The sequence below is a fragment of the Branchiostoma belcheri genome, unplaced genomic scaffold (genome assembly GCF_001625305.1).
Source record: "Branchiostoma belcheri isolate BF01 breed outbred unplaced genomic scaffold, Haploidv18h27 scaffold6, whole genome shotgun sequence".
NCBI lineage: Eukaryota > Metazoa > Chordata > Leptocardii > Amphioxiformes > Branchiostomatidae > Branchiostoma > Branchiostoma belcheri.
In genome coordinates, this window is record NW_017804242.1 from 6,967,198 (window position 1) to 6,985,148 (window position 17,951).

Consider the following 17,951-nt stretch of genomic DNA (forward strand, 5'->3'; position numbering starts at 1 on the left):
TTCCGCACCACGCATGCGCTCATCAATAAAAGCAATCGGTGGGAGGGGAGCAAGAAAAATATATTCCAGTAACTTGGGACGATTTTTATACCGATTTTCCTCTAAAAAACATGCGATCAAACTAGGTTTTCGGCCATGGCGAGTACCCGGGAGCTTCACGAGCTGTCCGCCGAGGAGGAAGAACAGTTCACGAAGCTGTTCAAGCGGCTAGACGCGAGCGGGGACGGGCGGATCGACTTCGAAGAGCTGCGAGAGGGGTTGAAGAAACTCGGGGTACACAGCGACCAGGCAGAGAAACATGCTCAGGTCAGGGCTAATAAAAACAAATTCCTACGTAGACACAGCTCTAACTGTAGCCTAGGAGCCATGCTAGATACCGGGCTGTCAACCAAGACCCTTCCGCGGCACGTGGCGGTACGCCCGCCGATCTAAAAATATGGGCGTTACGGTGGACTGTACTCGTAGCCCGAGGGAGCTCAGCAGTTAGCCGCATAAAAATGCCCTAGGCCGCCGACGGAAATTTTGGCTGACGGCCCAAATTATATCTAGCATGGCTTCTACATTACTCTAACTTATGATATAAGAGTGAAGGGGTTTTTATACGTAGGCAAACTTGTTTCAGAAGAGAAGGAATTTTTGAGAAGGTGTGCTTCACTCACCACGCCCCGTTTTTGACAGCGCAGGTGTAAAATTTATGCAAAGTTATTCTTGGTCCCTCTTCAAGAATGTCACTCTGCTTAGCAGTGGCATGTCAAAAATATTATGCTAGCTGCAACATATTATCAAAATGTGGCCGTCATAAAAATTACATGGTTTGCTGTATGTGATTATAATTATTATTAATAGCTCCTTGTCAAATTCCTTAGGGGATGGTAAGGCCACACCGCCTTAATTTTATGGATGACATCCTCTAAAGACCCCAAACTAGTGTGCACAGGCGAATAAAAAAGTTCCGGCCAAAAATAAAAATGCTAACTAATACTAGCTATAAACCACCAATACAAACCTGGTATTGTGAATTTGCGGCAGTACTTAGCGAGTATACGACAAGCCGGCACATACTGGCTTTTTGCAGACTTTATGAATCGGCACTGTGCTGAGTTCTTGCGTGGTGGAGCTTCGTTTGCCTGGGTGCCATCCTCCATCATTTAGGTTTAGAGCCAGGACAGAGCCTCGGAGGACGTGATCTTTTTTTTTGAGAACAGAGGAAAATCAATGCGCGCGAGGATGTCATCCATAAAATTAAGTCAGTGTGGCCTAAGGGGAGGGTAGTGTTATGCTGATTGAGCTCTTAATTGTGTATTCCTCCGACTCTCTGAATTTTGTCATCCTCATTGACTAGTAGCATTTTATTCCCAAGGTACGATAAATTACTGTAAATCACTTTATATTTGCGGTAGCAGGAAAAAAGTTACAGCGAAATCCATGAATATAAAATTACTGCGAGTCTGCGACTATAAAGTGATTTACTTCTTTTGACTTTGACTAGTGTAATCTCTCTCTGAAAATAATAAGTCAAAATAGGAAGTTATCCTTGGTTACACTAGTATGTACTGTAGCAATTAGTTGTGAATTTTATTATTAATTTGGCCTTTAGTACTTGGCATGAAGCCATGGGTGATGAAAGCTGAATGTGATGATCACATGGACCAACTTATCTCCTACCAGATATTTCAGGCTCAATATTTTCCAGCAAAATTACTGGCAAGACAGTATCGAATATTTATGTCTATTGAATTCTGGTCTTGCCTGTTTCCTTGTCTGTTCATTAAAAGGCAAAATGGTAATGAAGCAAGGACCAAATAGCCTCCGTAGCAGGCTTATACTATAGAACTGGGGGTTTGGTGGTCTTCGGCTGTTTTCTGATTAGCCCATTTTAAAAAAAAAACGGGTGTAATTCAACCAGGCCGGCTATATTGTCTATATTCAATCAGAAAATAGCACATAAAAGCTCCCAAAGACCCAGAAGACCCCCAAAACGTCTAGTTTTTGGCATGCTATGGATGGAGGCAAGGACCAAGAAGGTTCCATTCAAATGAACGAGGGCATTATAGCATTGTTGACATATGATATCATAAGTAGGTGATTGTTTGACCCAAAGATACATCTGTATGTGTCACACGTCAACACTCTTCTTGATACAGTGGTGGTGATAGCCAAGTGGTTATAGGACATGAGACCAGAGGTCACGGGTTTGATTCTTGGCATTCCTGGCAAGATCTTTTTTGTGTCCTCGGGAAAGGTACTTAACCCAAATTTCCTCACTCCACTCAGGTGTAAAATATGTACCTGACTTCAGTTGGGGAGGTAAAACTAAAAGGCAGTGGAAGGAGAGGGATGGGCTCTGTTTTCAAATTAGTAATACCATGCCCTAGACACAGTGGATAAACAACCCACTACCCTTAGGCCTTTAGCCTGATTAGAACGTACATATACCTTCTTGCATTAGATGAACCTACATGTGAATACAACAATGTACGTGTATCAATTGATACTTCTTTTGACATATCCAACTGCATATGCCATGTTGAGTTTGCAGTTTCATCAGTTTTGGCATGATATCAGCTACAAGTATTGCCAGGGCACCCTATAAATTGCTGTCATACTCCTATGGCCCAGTTTAGATAATCTACCTCTCCTGGTATTTGTAACTTGCTTTATTTCTGTAACCTATACCCTTGCCCCATATGTTGGATGGGAGTACAAATAACTGACATTCGATAAATACATATGCCACAGAGCATGTCGGCAGAACATACTGCGCCTGTGTAAAATCCAGATTTTTGCAGTCTTTGTTGTATGTTTGGTCAGAATTTTGTCCATTGCGGAAAATATCTTTCCCGACACAACATTTTGAAAACTATGGGTGGGATGTCATGCTTAACCCTTGTCCTGTTGTTCTGCACATACATTACCATCTACATACTGTATATAGAACTCTGTATAGGTACGATTTGGTACTCTCCAAGCAGAGGTTGAATGGGAAGATTGTCGGACCTTTTTCTATGCCCCGTTTTTTTCTGACAGCCGGCCCATCCCCTTCGGTGGCCAATTGGATACTGTCGGCCGGCTGGATACTGTCCACGTGTTGGATACTATCTTTTTTGGCCACCAAAAGATCTGCTTGGAGATTAACGATTTGGGGGTATTTCTCGTGCAACGCATCACACCGCAGTGAAATGTAACAAATGTGGAAAAAAAAATTGGGGGTCTAAGATCTAATTAACTTGAAATTATTGAAAAATATTGTGCCAGGAATGCCAGCAGGACAAGGGTTTAAAATACATGAATATGGCCTTAAACATGAGACATTCTGCCAAAGTGCTATACATAATACATTATGTTTTATAAATTATACAGGCACAGTACATTCTGACAAGGTGCAGTAGTACAAGGGCTTTGTAATCAATTACCTATTTTGGTAAGTGTGTCAATGTGGTCCATATTAATATCAAATATCAGAGGTATTTATTAATTTATAGATAGAGATTTGATTTTAACAATCACCCGTGGTTGACTGGAGTGCACCTCCCTGTAGTATTTAGGCCAATTAGCTGGTAATGAATGTGGTCAATCTGCTCAGCTTGCTGGATTGGGAGTTCTAGGAACTTGATATATGGTGAAATTAAAGAACTACTAGAAACCTGGCATTTCTAAACTCATCATGATTTTTAAGGACTTTGTACCTTCCCAACTCCAAGGAACAAACTGTTATATGCATTGACCTGCCAAAGGTTTAAGGGATTTTAATATTTTCACGGTTTTCCTTGTATCCCAATGAATGTGAAATTATGTTATTGCAAATATATGTTTTATATTTCTATTCACTGTGATCATTTCAAACATTGTGAAAATCTCCTTTTCCTTCCTACGGGGAAATAAAATCACCATGAAAGTACTGTAAGTGCACTTATTTTAGTTTGGGAAATTGAAACATTTGGTTTAGTCTTGCATTCTATCAAAGGCTGCCAAAACTGCAGGGATAGCAGATGGCAATGTTTTGCTTGGCTTCATCCTTGTCTAAATTCCATTGGGACAAAAATGCAACCTGCAAACCAAGTCCTTTTCTTTAGTGTTTTTTACAATCCGTTCAAAATGAATGCATCTGGGGTTTAATTAGCAATTAGCAAAATAATTGCTGCCTCTTAATGGCAATAGACTACAGTAATCTTCTAACCCCTAGGCTTAACCCACATCATTCAAAACCTGGAGCTGAGGAACTGGCATGTGTAGGCCCTGGAAACAGTCTGGGACCCAGGCTATCAAATTTGACAGGAATACTTTACTGTCACAGTTGACTGAGAAGTGCATTATAGAATCTGATGATGGATAAGGAAGCTATTCTAGTGTACGGAAAGGCTGATGTGCAGTAATTTGTTCTCTGCACTTAAGCATAATTTGCCAGGGCTGGAAATACCACCTGCATGTGCAGGTATTAAGTGCATGCGACCACCTGTATTAAGTTAGCCTGGTGTCCAGCCTTGTTAGCTTTACTGCCTTTACTACGGCTTTAGTCCGCTCCCCAAGATGGCTGGACACCAGGCTAGTACATGTAATAGTAGTATAAAGTACTGGTATAAAATTAAAAGTTTAAGAATTAATTTGGTTTCTGAATACAGGTAATTTTTTTTGTATGATCCATTATCCATAACTTCTTAAATTCTGAGTGGTGCAGGTGAAATTTATCTGGTGCAGGTAATTTTCCATGTTACATGCACCAGTGTATGTAGAAAAAGAGGAATTTGAGCCCTGGAGCATTATGTATATTGATCCACATTGGAGTTGAATAGTGGATTGATATAGGGGTGACCTACATTGTACATTGCTATAGGACTGTTACATTATTCATTAGAGGGGAGCAGTGGAGGGGAGGCACATACTACACTACACTACACTAAACCGCGAAGTTAAATCCCTGATGAACAAAAATGCATTTACAGTAGTTAACACATGGTCTATCATGTGTCACATATCAAGATAGAAGAAATCAAAACTCAGTCAATATTGACCATGCAATGCTCAAAATACTTGATGCATATCCACCATTGTGGAAATTTAAATACGAAGCTGTGCAGGTATTTCTGATCTCTTCACATCTTGAAAAGGTGATTGTCACCAATAATATCAATCCTTCCACAAATGTGCAAAATCTTAATACAGTCAAACCTGTCCAAGCCGGCCACCCAAGGGACCAAAGAAAAGTGGTCACCTTGGACAGGTGGTCTTCTTGAAGAGGGTCGCCTCACAACATGACTGAGGCATAAATGGCAGATTTCTCCATGATGTCTCATTAGTTATCATCAAGAAATCAACATGATTGAAAATGATGTGGTCACCATGGGCAGGTATCAGGCCTTAAGCGGACCCAACTCAGGGTGGTCGTGGCCACGTTGGCCAGGTGGTCACCTTGGACAGGTTGCTAAATGCTTGTGTCAATGGGGAAGATTTTTAGGACTGAGAAAAAGTGGTCACCATGGACAGGTGGTCAGCTTGAAGAGGTGGTCACCTTGGCAGGTTTGACACTGTAGACAGAGAAATTAACAATCTTGAAAATTGTTGTTATTAGGAGATTCTGAAGAAGAGTGACAAGGATGATGATGAGGAGATAGAGTTTGCAGAGTTTGTGAAGTACATGTCAGAACACCAGCGTAAACTCAAGCTAACCTTCGACAAACTAGACAAGAACAAGGATGGTAAGACAACCATGCATATGGTTTGTTATTGTAACTATGAGTAGCAGGTCTCAAATTTTGCTACATTCTTGAGATAACAGACTCTTTTTACACAACCGAGTGTTTTATTCACAGCCGATGTTTCGGTGACCGTCTGTCACCTTCCTCAGGGCAATTCTGACTGGTTCACATTGCACTGCAGCACAGGTGTCGCTGCTATAGATGCATTCTCTAATGTACAATATTTACATATCTACACATACATGTATACGTAGTTATAGGGAATTGTATCTACAGTGTGGTCCCAAACATACAGGAGTTGGTTGAATTGCCCTGAGGAAGGTGACAGACAGTCACCGAATTGTTGGCTATGAATACAATGTAAAACACTTGGTTGTATGAAAAAAGAGTCTCTTAACTCAGTGTCTTTAACCAACCTGATGAAACTATATTCACAGATTTGCTGTATCCTTAAATCTGCTTGGAGATTATTACCTCTGTGAATGGAGGTATTGTTAAATGGGTGTGTTTCCTTGTGTGCTTGTGTAGTTGAGTTACAGCATGTACAAGGGGAGAATTCCCTAACCACAGACTGCAAAAGGTCAGACACAGAAAGTTAGGTCCCAAAACCTGGCTTGCTGCACACAGTGCAATGTAATGTGTTTATAAACTGTTTGTATCATCAGAGTATGTTCCAGTGTTCTGCTGGCTATAACACACTTCTGGTGTATTATATGTTTCTTATGTTTTGATACATGTAGTAAGCTATATTTAATTTTAATACAAATGATTAAACTGTATGCTCTATGTTGTGTGTGTGCTTGTAGGACGTATAGATACAGAGGAAATCATAGAAGCACTGCGAGGGTTGGGAGTTCACATTGACAAGTCAGAGGCTAACAAGATTATGAAAAGGTAAGTGATATTTAGAGTCTTAGACTGATACTGGAAAATCATAGTACATTTTGTCTTCATGATAAAAATTAAAATGAAAAAAAGGTTATTGTACAGATTTTTGTATGCCTAAAAATCATCTTACTCATATTTGGTTGATTTAAAAACTAACGGTATAAAAATTAAATTAATAATATAGATACGGATAAAAAAATACATGTACAATGTAGTCTATATTAAGTAGAACCCTTCATTTTGTCTTCCATACCCTACTGCTACTACTGTCATATCTATTATTGTTCATGATATCCATCATTTATGATATCTGCTATGTTGTATTCTATTGCTTTGACAGAAATAGTGCCCAGAAAGGAACCCTGGAACCCTACATTAAAATGAAAACAAACAAACACTAGAGTAGAAAGGTAGCATTTGCAAAGCAAATATATAATGTTTACATGTGTACCTTTGCATATGGTCTGCTCTGTTATAAAATCCTGCTATAAAGTTGCAACATGATGTAACCCAACACTATAGTTACCATGGTGACAGATGTCTGGTTCAGGTCATTGACCTTATTTGCTTGGAGAAGAAGAAGAGGAAGGAACTGAGCAAAAAACAATAAGTTTTCTTTCTGTAAACATTAAAAAACTTGGTAAGACTAAGAGATGATGCAAACTACATGTACTTTTATTTGGTTCAAAATGTGGTGTTCCAGCTATAGTTTTCTTTGGGCACTATTACTGTTCTTTGCTACACTCTCATACTCATGTACATGTTACCAAACCACTGTCTTCAGAAAAAAAGTTCTGTCTCATACTAAATCATGCTGTTGACTTGTGCTGTGTACAAGTTCCGGACTTGTAAAAATGTTTAGGTTCAAGTCCAAAAAAACCTAAAAGGCAAGAACCAGTTCCGGACTTATTACAAAAAAAAGACCATTTCACATACCCCTTTTTGTTCCAAACCACCTAAAACCATCCATAGATTGGAAAATCTGTGCAAAATGAAGAAAACAGTGTCAGCCTCCATGTTATTGTTGCCACAGTTTCACCCAGACAACATTGCAAGGTTGCCAACATGCAATTTTGTATATGCCATGGGTTTAGGTCTGGAGTTAAGGGTCTAGAACTGAACCTAAACCTCTGGACTTGAATCCGGACCTGAACCTAAATGTTGGTACGCAGCACTCACACTCGATCATGCTGTTGACTACCTAATGTATGCTGCATGGTTTCCTCTTCAGTTTTACTTTGCGTTTGCGGACTTTTCTTGCTCAGGGGACCTCCGTCTTTGGTGCTTGCAGATGGTGAATATCTCGGTGGCCTGGTTTTGTTGTTTGTTTGTTTGTTCGTCTGCATGTTTGTTTGTTTCTGTTGCGTCTGTTTCTGTTCGTAAACATTGCACTACACGGAATAATCTTGAGTGTACTGTCTTCTGTTGTCTTCATTGTTAGATTCTAAATTGCATTTAATGTCATTGGGTACATTAAGTACAAGCAAGCCACATAACTAAAAAATTAACCCACCTTTTTCTCCAAGCTATACATGTAGCTCACCTATTTATGTTACACATGTTTTATTGTCCTCGATTTTAATGATTTTGGTAATTTTTTTTCAGTTTTTTTCTCCACTCTTTTCCCTAGTGCTGTATGCTCTTGCTGGTAACAAATCTCTTTCGAGGCCTTATTTATTCATTTCCTTATTTTTCTTTCTTTCTTTCTTTCTTTCTTTCTTTCTTTCTTTCTTTCTTTCTTTCTTTCTTTCTTTCTTTCTTTCTTCTTTCTTTCTTTCTTTCTTTCTTTCTTTCTTTCTTTCTTTCTCTCTCTTTCTCTCTTTGTTTCTGACTTTCTTTCTGACTTTTTTTCTTTCTGACTTTCTTTTTCTTTCTCTCTCGTTAAAGGTTAAGGTTACGTGTTTAGAATAAGACTAGAGATGCAGTCTTTGCAGTTTTTATATTCAATTTTTATTTTATTTTCTTCTATGATATGTTTTGACCCTAATGAACAATTGCAAAAGCATTGCCTAGACTGAAAGCATTAACCTTAAATTAGATTCAAGACTTATATACATTTGTAAATAGCTATTCCTTGCAGGTCATGCAATACTTGTATATTTATATTGTACGTTGTCATACTTGGTATCATTTTATTATGGGCTCCAGGAAGAATAGTGATATGCAGGGTATCCCTAATGTAAAGCTAAACAAAATAAACAGAGAAAGGTTGAAGATCTTGTAAAGCATAAGATCACAATGTTAACTCTTCAGGGCTCGAAATACTGGGTGCATGTGCACCTTAGTGCACCCAAATTTGGAGCGGTGCACTCAATTTTTTTCTGTGGGTGCACCAGTGCACCCAAATATTTTCGTAGGTTTAGGTATGTAAAGATGTTTAGTAGTATACAATATATTCTGAACATCTAAGTGTCAGAAAAGGTTTTGTAGGTTGGGTGCACCAGTGCACCTATTCCTAAAAATGAATTTTGAGCCCTGCTCTTGTTGTTACAGTATGGACAAAGATGGCACCCTGACAGTAGACTGGGATGAGTGGAGAGAGTACCTCCTGCTGCACCCCAGTGCTGATCTGAAGGACATCGTCAGGTACTGGAGACATACTGTGGTAAGGAACAGCTTCCTAGATCCTGTGACTCATTCAAAGACGTTATGGAGATTACTTCTGGAATTTTTGCATGACATCCGTCACTCTTCTCCAGCGTCACTAAATGAACTTAAAGAACTAATCGGTACTACAGTCGACTATAAATTTATTCTGTAGTAATCTCCGTAATTTATCCAGTAGTAGAGTTAGAGTTTGAATATTGTTTACCAGAATGTCTAACCTTTATCCACATCCATTTGTAGCCAACCTCCAGATCCATCTAGCTCGATTACAGGCACAATTCAGTACAATACATTCTCTTTACATAAGGCCTAGGAAAAAAAATGAGATGTAATCTTTCAATCTGACATACACTGTAATGGTACGTTACACTGGAGTCTGAATCAGAACCGGTCCTACTGTCTTGTTCAAGTCCCCCCCTCCAAAAAAAAACAAAAAAAAAAAAACAAATACAGCTCAATATTCATGTCTACCAGGAAATACCTATTCCTTGCAGGTCATGCAATATACAGCAGTTTAGATTAAATTTCCTAGGCGGCCCTGTCATGGGCAAATGTTTTAGTATACATACTACTTGAAAGAGTTGCCTTCCTTTAGTATGAGATGTTAAGCTGGGTCCACTATTTATTGTGCTTGTCGAAAAGAGCTAGGCTTTTGCCCTGGTACAATGAACCTGAAAATACTCTACATACATACAGTATACAGTAGCATCTGTCTTACAACCAGTGGGAGATTAGCTCTTCAGTGGGCTAAAACTGGATGAGATCACTTTCCTGTACTTACCTGTTCTGTTGTTTATTTACTTGCTGTTTTGTTTGTTTATTTGTGTTAAGACCTGTTGTTAATTGTTGTTTGTTTATTTGTTTGTGTTTAGTCCATCGACATCGGTGAGAACCTGTGTGTACCAGATGAGTTTACAGAAGAGGAGAAGGTGACAGGGATGTGGTGGAGACAGCTGGTGGCAGGCGGTACAGCCGGCGCTGTGTCCAGAACCTGTACAGCACCACTGGACAGACTCAAGGTCTTACTACAGGTAAGTTCAGTGCTAGTTTGGATCTATAAGTGTGGTGTATATTTTTCTTTTGGTATGTTCTTTGGTTTACCGAAGGAAAACATATTGTTTTTACTCAGTTTTTTCCTCCTCTTCTGCTCCAAACACTACATGTAACCTCTGACCTGACCAATGACATGATTTGTTAACGTCTGTCACCATAGTGACTGGTGTCAGGTTACATACTGTTGCAATTTCACGGTCTGCTCTGCTCCTGTCACTATGTACTAGTACTACATGTATGTGGATGTGTTTGAGTAAGATAGTAGTACATGTATGTGGATCTGTTTGAGTAAGAATTAACAGGGCAGACCATGTCCGAAGGTAAACATTATGCATTTGCTTTGCAGATGTTACTTCTCTAGTTCACATTATATTGTAGTAATTTGTTTGTGAATATAGTTATATGTAAATTTTTTGAATGAAGCTATTTTGTAATCTGTGTTCTCTAGGTGCATGGAGCGAACCAGGCGAGGGGAGGCATTATGGGTAGTTTCCAGCAGATGTTGAAGGAGGGGGGAGTGAAGGGCCTGTGGCGCGGGAACGGCATGAACGTGCTCAAGATCGCCCCGGAGAGCGCCATCAAGTTCATGGCGTACGAACGGGTACGTACGACAATTCAGCAAGTTCTAACCTGATACCATTTATTTTTCCTATACAATTTTATGCTTGTATTGAGAACCGTCTTTCTATAAGAACAGTTGTCTGCATCACAAACATCCATAGAAATAGTCTTACTAGATTTCAAGAAGAATCTAGAATAGAATTCGATAAGAATAAGATTCTAAAAGTTTACTTTATAGAAACCTATAAGAAAGATAATTGCAAGAAAAAGTGCGAGAAGAAAAAATTGCTCTGTTCGTGGACAAAATCTCTTTCTTGAAAATTCTTGTACACAGAAAAATTTGCTTCCATGATGAAATATTTTCTGTGTGTAAGAAAAAACAAGAATGCAAGAAATGTCATTTTTTCGTAGTGTGAAGAATAGCATGCATTCGCTAATATTGATGCAGTATCATCATCTAATGAATACTGTCATCTATACTCTTTCCATGAAGTAAGTGCAAATGATTGCTATATTTGAGATTATCAAAGTTTTATTGTGTATTGAACTTGTATTATTTGTTGAAAGCTTCCCACAGTGGAACATTTCTTTTATTTATTTATTTATATATGACGATTTACCACATTTGTGGAAAGATTGACATAACAGGTGACTATCACCTCTTCCACTCACACTGGGAAGTACCCCTTACTCTTTGTGACAAACGTGATTGGATCTTTAAACGTGCTCAAGGTCTGACTCTTCCCAAACACAGGACTTCTGGCTTTATGTCCTATCCAAGATGTCCCTAGCCAAAGCTACAGGATGTTACTCAGTGTTCATAAGGGCACTACCCTGGGGCCTGCCAGGAACTCGAACCCAGAAGCAGAAGCATCGGAGTCAGTCAACAACCCTAAACCCTAATATCTTGCCACCTCTAACTTTTTGTGTATTTTGCAGCTGAAGAAGTTGTTCACAAGAGAAGGCCAGTCTCTGGGTGTGGTGGAGAGGTTCTGTTCTGGTTCCCTGGCCGGCATGATCTCTCAAACATCCATCTATCCCATGGAGGTAAGTACCTTTGCCTAGAAGGTTATGTTTTGGGTAGGATTTGTGCCTATGTACGCCAACACGATAAGTCTAGAATGCTTAGATGGAATGTCCTGATATTTGCTAGGTGGGTAGGTCTTGATAGCTCGAAATGATAAGATGTTGACCCCCTGGCGGCTTGTTATGGTACTGCAGCAGAACTTACCGGTATGTTATGATAATATGAATGTGAAAAGATTCATGTCTGTAATCCTTTTTGTGTCTGCTCAATTAACTCGTCTCTTGATTTTAGGTACTGAAAACGCGTCTTGCCATTCGCAAAACGGGGCAGTACTCGGGAATGTGGGACTGTGCTGTCAAGATCTACCAACGGGAGGGGCTACGGGCGTTCTACAAGGGGTACATCCCCAATATACTTGGCGTTCTACCATACGCTGGGATAGACTTGTGTATATATGAGGTAAGTGGGGAATGTTTCGCCAAGTCCTGTCGCGCTCGCTACCCTAGCTACATGCATCGTTAGCAAATATCGTTGTTGGAAAATAAAAAAAAAATGTTTATTGCAGAAAGCTTGTTCATGCTCTTTTCTCTGTCTCTTTTCCTTCCAGTTTTCACAATTTTTTTAATACTCCGTTTCGTGTTATGAGTTGGTGTGGGTAGGTTTGAGGAGAAGGCACAGTTTTTCAGTTTCTGTATTTTCTTCTTTGGTTAAGGATGCGATACCCAATGCGAGGCATCCAATGCAATTTCAGGGCAGCAAAACAAAGAATATTCTAAATAAGAAAATCTGTTTTATGATGACTCACGCTTTTAGCTAGTCTTTTGGATGCCCGGTACTAAAAATAATAAGAAATTGGACGCCCTACTTTTTATTAGGTAACCCTAAAGATACCCTATTTTCCCCACTCCCAACCCCTGCCATGCACACATGCCTCCCTATAAAACATGCCTAACTATAAATACAAAAATGATAATTTACTGAAGGAAAGAACTCAAATTCCTCAAAATTTGTACCCCAAGATTAAAAAAGTTAGTGCTTGAGAGCATTATGAATTTAAAACAAAAAACAAAAAAAAGCTTGTGCACTGCACCTCTTCACTGCACATAGCATATTATAAAAAAATAGACACCCAACAAAAAAATCTTAGCTTAAAGCCTGTTTTTACTGCAATTTCTTACAAACATGTGGCATGTTTTCGTCACCATTTCATACTTTGGGCATTTAAAACAGCACAGAAAGCACAGAAACAAGCCCCAAGATGAGTCCTTTAGGAACCTGCTTGGAAGATTTTGAAAATGGCTGGCTTCCCAGTTGCGCAAGCAGCCTGCAGATTTTCAGTGTCGATCTCACCACACAACATTGCATTTTTGCTCCATGAATGTCAATATACAATGAGAAATTCGTGTTGTTCCTGCATCTTACCATGTAGATAAGTGACTAGAATATTGACTTTTGTTTTCAAGCTCTAAAACTGCATTGGGCACCTTTCATTGGTTAATAATCTACTAATTTCGTTACCAGTAATGTTCACCTTTTTTTCTGTTGGAATGGTACCGGTGTTTCACATACATAACTTTGGTGCTACATTTTTTTTTTACTGCTACGGCTATAGCTGGCCTTCTCTAACCCCTGTCTCATTTGTATGCCCTCCCCTATAGTCGCATGTAGTTTTTACGTCATCATCGGTGTGTGACTGTGAGTTTAGTAACCCGCCTGAAGCATCTTTCACCTGTGACGTCCGTTCTTTTTCTCCTTCTCACGCACTGCTGCTGCCTTAAAGACATTAAAGATTATGTGGGTTCAACATTCGGAGAGATGGCTGCGGAGAAACGAGCCTCAGGAAACAGATGATGATGAGAAAGAGGACGGGGTAGGTTCGGGGTCCAGATCTTAGTTTCAACTTCTTCCTCAACTCTTTCTTTGTTCCCTCTGTAAAAGACTAGACGTTTGAAAATACGTACTACATGTAGTTTCATCAGGTTGGTAAAGTATAGGATACAGGAATTTTCTTGTTCACAACCTAGATAGTTTACCTTGCTGACGTTTTGGTGTCTGGGGGTTGTGTTCTTGCCGCAAAAGCGCCACCTACAACGGCTACATATAGCGGCGAGAAGCAGAACTCCAGGCAGAAGCTCTGAGGAAGATGTCTGATAGACACCAAAATGTCAGCAAAGTTAACTATCTTCAAGTTGGTTTTGTAAAGTCCATTCAGGACCAGTATTCTGTAAAAGACTATGACTTAATTCTTGCAAATAACCGAGACCTATTTAAATTAGAAAAGGTTTAAATGCCATTTATACAGTTGATTTCTGTTTGACATATTATAAGAGGATTGATACTGTTTGGGTACTTGCATTTGGTATAGGTTATGGATAAATATTGTTTGCAAAAGTTCCTAAAATGATAATATTTAAGGTACAAGCTAAATAAAGTTCTTCTCATTACTCTATCACCACAATTTTTCTTTACCCAGTCTGTCAGTTTTATGTCTTTTTCAAGAAAAATTAGAAAATTATCTTCTAATGTGTTATGAAGTTTATAACAACCAACTACTGTAGTATTAAGACCCCTTAGTGTGTCTAGCTGTTTACTACATGTATACTTATGCATGTAGCTCATCGACTGAAACTAATTAAGACCCCCCAATATTTCCCTTACACAGTCTTGCATACTAGTGCTTTGAATGCCATCATTAAACCCTTATATGTATGGATTAATAGCATGATTGCTCTGCTAAGGCACTTTTAGGTGCAGAATATTTTAAGAAACTAGAGCTACAAAATGTAGGATGGTCCGTTTAGGTCTTCAATATCAGATTTCAGTTTCAGTTTTAGGATTAGATTTGTGCAAGAGCCAGGTATGCAACTTGTATTTTTACAGGTTAACTGATTGCTTTTTTCTTAAATGTAGAGTCGCGTCTGTATCCATCCCATTTTATTTATCCAGCAGTAGCTTTCCTCAATGGTGATGGTGTTAGAGATATGTTTATTATGACACCTTTTTTTAACATTAATTTTGAATGTTTTTTTCAACAAATGCCCCAACGTCTACGTCGTGTATGTGGTGGTGGCTCTGTAGAAGTAGATCCTGTATCTCTGCATGTTGTTGTGTTCACAACATTGCAACTTACTGATTAAAGAAGTTTATTTTCCAGGATATGTGTCCCACAAGGGTCCCTTTTAGGCCCTCCGCTGTTTTTATATTTGCACTGAATAAATCATTAACTGTACTATTCAATTTGAAGGAGCAGTTTTGTATGGGGCAAGGACTACATGTATTTGTATTTGTCATGTGTCATACGTAATTTGAAAAAAAATATTATAAGGTTGGTTGGTTTTAAGATTTATAGCAAATATGATGTTGCTCTTTTGGTATCAGGTTTTAAATTTAATTGCATCTTCAGGGTAGGAGGAGGCTAAACTAAACTTTTTCTTATATAATACATTTGTACCTTTAAATCTAGAAGGGTAGATATGCTTACAGAGCAAACTATTTGCAATTTTGCTTTGTATCATTCAGTTCCTAATGTCAGTTTCAGGTAGTTGAGCCTGGCCTTGTAAATTGGTCTAAATTGTTTATAGAATGATAACTGGGACGACTGATTGTCGTTCTTGTCCCCAACAGACGCTGAAGAACATGTACCTAGCCAAGAACAAGAACCAGCCCAACCCAGGTGTCATGGTGCTGCTGGCATGTGGAACCATCTCCAGCACCTGTGGACAGCTGGCCAGCTACCCGCTGGCTCTCATCCGCACCAGGCTACAGGCGCAAAGTAAGTGTGGAGTTAAACTTTGTACATTCAACAAAATTCAGGCTTCAAGTTGAATTAAGATTCCTTCCTTCAAAAAAAAAAGAAAAAGTAAAGAGTTCAGTAAATTTTGGTTACCGAATAGGCATGTGTACCTGTTTGCCTTGTTCAAGCAGCCAGGCCGGGCCCCGGTTTGGAAATGTGATGTAAGTCCCTCACCAATGAGATCAATTGGTTTGGAGATTCGCCCATTTTATTTTTCTGATTTTGCAGAAAAAAATGCAGGTTTTGAACCAACCACAAAATGTTCATACATAATTGTATTTTGGCCCAACATTTGAAGAAAGCCTTGTCTTCCTAGTACTTAGTTTTATTCCCAGTTTTTCCATCTGTCAGTGTATTTACAGGTTTGATTAAAAGTTAAAATTCATTGTTAGAAAGTTTAACCTGGTACATGTATGTTGACTTCATCTGAACCTGAACCAAACATCTGTCACCATGGTAACTGATGTTGGGTTACCTGTACATCATGTTGCAATTTTATAGCAGGAGGGATTTACATGTCGACTCCTGTCTGACCATATACATTGTACATGTATGTATGAATGTGCTTGAGTAAGAATTAACAGAGCAGACCATACATGTATGTGAAGGTAAACATTATGCATTTGCTTTGCAAATGTTACCTTTCAAGTAATAATTGTATTTTTCGTCCCTCCAGCCACCCCCATCCCTGGCAGAGACACCATGGTTGGTTTGTTCCAGGGGATTTTAAAGGACGAGGGTCTGCGGGGGCTGTACCGAGGCATTGCACCCAACTTCATGAAGGTGGCGCCGGCCGTCAGCATCAGCTACGTAGTGTACGAGAAAACCCGCTCCGCACTTGGGGTCAACTCAAAATAAGGTTTTAGTATTGCTCGTCGAAGCAAGTCTGCAAAGCGTCTGTCAGCATCGGTGCCGGGATGATTGGGTTTTTCCTCAGGGTTGTTAGTAGTGCTGTGTACCAGTTCACTGGACAGGTCCCGGGACTTGTAAAAATGTTTAGGTTCAAGTCCATAAAAACCTAGAGGTCAAGAACCGATTCCAGACTTATCACCAAAAAAACCCATGCCACATACCCTTTTTCTTTCCAAACTACCTAAAACCTTCCATAGATTGCAAAATCTGTGCTGCAAAATGAAGAAAACATTGCCATCGGGCATTGTCAAGTGTCGGCCTCCATGTTACATTTGTATGTGGCCAAAGTTTTGCTCAAACAACATTGCAAGGTTGCCAACATACAATTTTGTATATGCCATGGGTTTAGGTTCGGACTTACGAGTCCGGAACTGAACCTAAACCTCTGGACTTGAATCCGGACCTGAACCTAAATGTGGGTCTAGCTACACAGCACTAGTTGTTAGTGGATGGGTAGAGGTAGTCAGGCTGGGTTTGGGTCAGAAGTAACTTCCGTCTCCATTTGAAACGGTCACTCCGGAGCACGCTAACACGTTTAAAGTGTGCCGTTATGCAAGTACAAATTAATAAAGTTCAACATTTTTTACTATGTTTTGCAATAAAGCATCGACCAGTTCAAAAAGTGACAGCCGTTTAATAGACGGAAATTGGCGTGAAGTCCCGAATACTTGGCACGGCTGTTTTTTTTCTAAATTGCAAACTTGCCTAACCCTTGCAAGACATTGTCAGGATTAAACAAGAGACTATAAACCGGATAGTGAGTGTGAGAGCTTACAATGCCACTGTTAATAGTCACTACAGTGCTTTCATTGAGAATTCTCTATGCATTCAACATCCTTTGGCTCAGAAATGCAGCTTGTACCATGCAGTACATCCTCTAACAGGAAGCCCCCTTTAGGCTGTATTCATCAAATAAATCAGTATGAAAGCGTGGAAACAAAATTAAAGCCGCTGCAGTGTTCTATGGGGCAAAGTGCATGTTGTTGTTTCTGCAATGGTCTGCAAGAAGAAAACATCTCTGACTATCCCATGTGTCATTGATAGAAAATTAATGTTCGGCCAAAGACCAACTCTTTTTGAACTTCTTTTGCCAGTGCAATATCTGTTCTTCTCATATTTAGGCAAAGGAGTATTATTGTTAGTAGTCAAAGCATAAAGCTGTATTTTCAGTCTATAGCAAGTGTATTCTTTGCAAATCTGCTTAATTTTCAGTACAATCTGATTGCAATGTGCGTTTTGTACTTCAAGATATGGTTGTTCGTTCCTAAGGGAACTACATGTACTTTCAAATCCCTGAAGACAAGAAAAAAGATACAGACAAGAAACTGAGTTAGATGGTACAAAGGCTTTGTACGCACGCGAGCGTATGAAAACTGCGTACATGTACATGTACAAGTCCTTTTTCCTGCACGTACAT

At 39.4% G+C, this 17,951-nt stretch overlaps 1 protein-coding gene across 5 annotated transcripts; it reads left to right on the forward strand.

Moving 5' to 3' along the window:
- Positions 1-13: 13 nt before the first annotated feature.
- On the forward strand, positions 14-17,513 carry LOC109482499 (calcium-binding mitochondrial carrier protein SCaMC-2-like). Of its 5 annotated transcripts, XR_002140954.1 has the most exons (13): positions 14-306; positions 5,567-5,693; positions 6,500-6,587; positions 7,813-7,875; positions 9,075-9,186; positions 10,061-10,219; positions 10,690-10,842; positions 11,742-11,849; positions 12,121-12,288; positions 13,610-13,699; positions 15,454-15,601; positions 16,299-16,570; positions 16,981-17,513. XR_002140954.1 is itself a non-coding variant. In XM_019785222.1 (12 exons), the coding sequence occupies exons 1-12, from the start codon at positions 136-138 to the stop codon at positions 16,478-16,480; spliced, it is 1,569 nt and encodes a 522-aa protein (XP_019640781.1). In that variant the 5' UTR covers positions 14-135; the 3' UTR covers positions 16,481-16,786. The 5 variants fall into 5 exon arrangements, 4 of the variants coding, with proteins under 4 accessions (XP_019640781.1, XP_019640783.1, XP_019640782.1 ...); XM_019785222.1 differs by lacking the exon at positions 16,981-17,513 and having other exon boundaries at positions 16,299-16,786; XM_019785224.1 differs by lacking the exons at positions 13,610-13,699; positions 16,981-17,513 and having other exon boundaries at positions 16,299-16,786.
- Positions 17,514-17,951: the final 438 nt, after the last annotated feature.

Excerpts from the sequence above, each read along its gene's own strand:
- LOC109482499 (XM_019785222.1), top strand. The coding sequence starts at position 136 with ATGGCGAGTACCCGGGAGCTTCACGAGCTGTCCGCCGAGGAGGAAGAA. Across the intron at positions 307-5,566 it reads AGGCAGAGAAACATGCTCAG|GAGATTCTGAAGAAGAGTGA; the intron begins GTCAGGGCTAAT and ends TGTTGTTATTAG. Across the intron at positions 12,289-13,609 it reads TAGACTTGTGTATATATGAG|ACATTAAAGATTATGTGGGT; the intron begins GTAAGTGGGGAA and ends GCTGCCTTAAAG.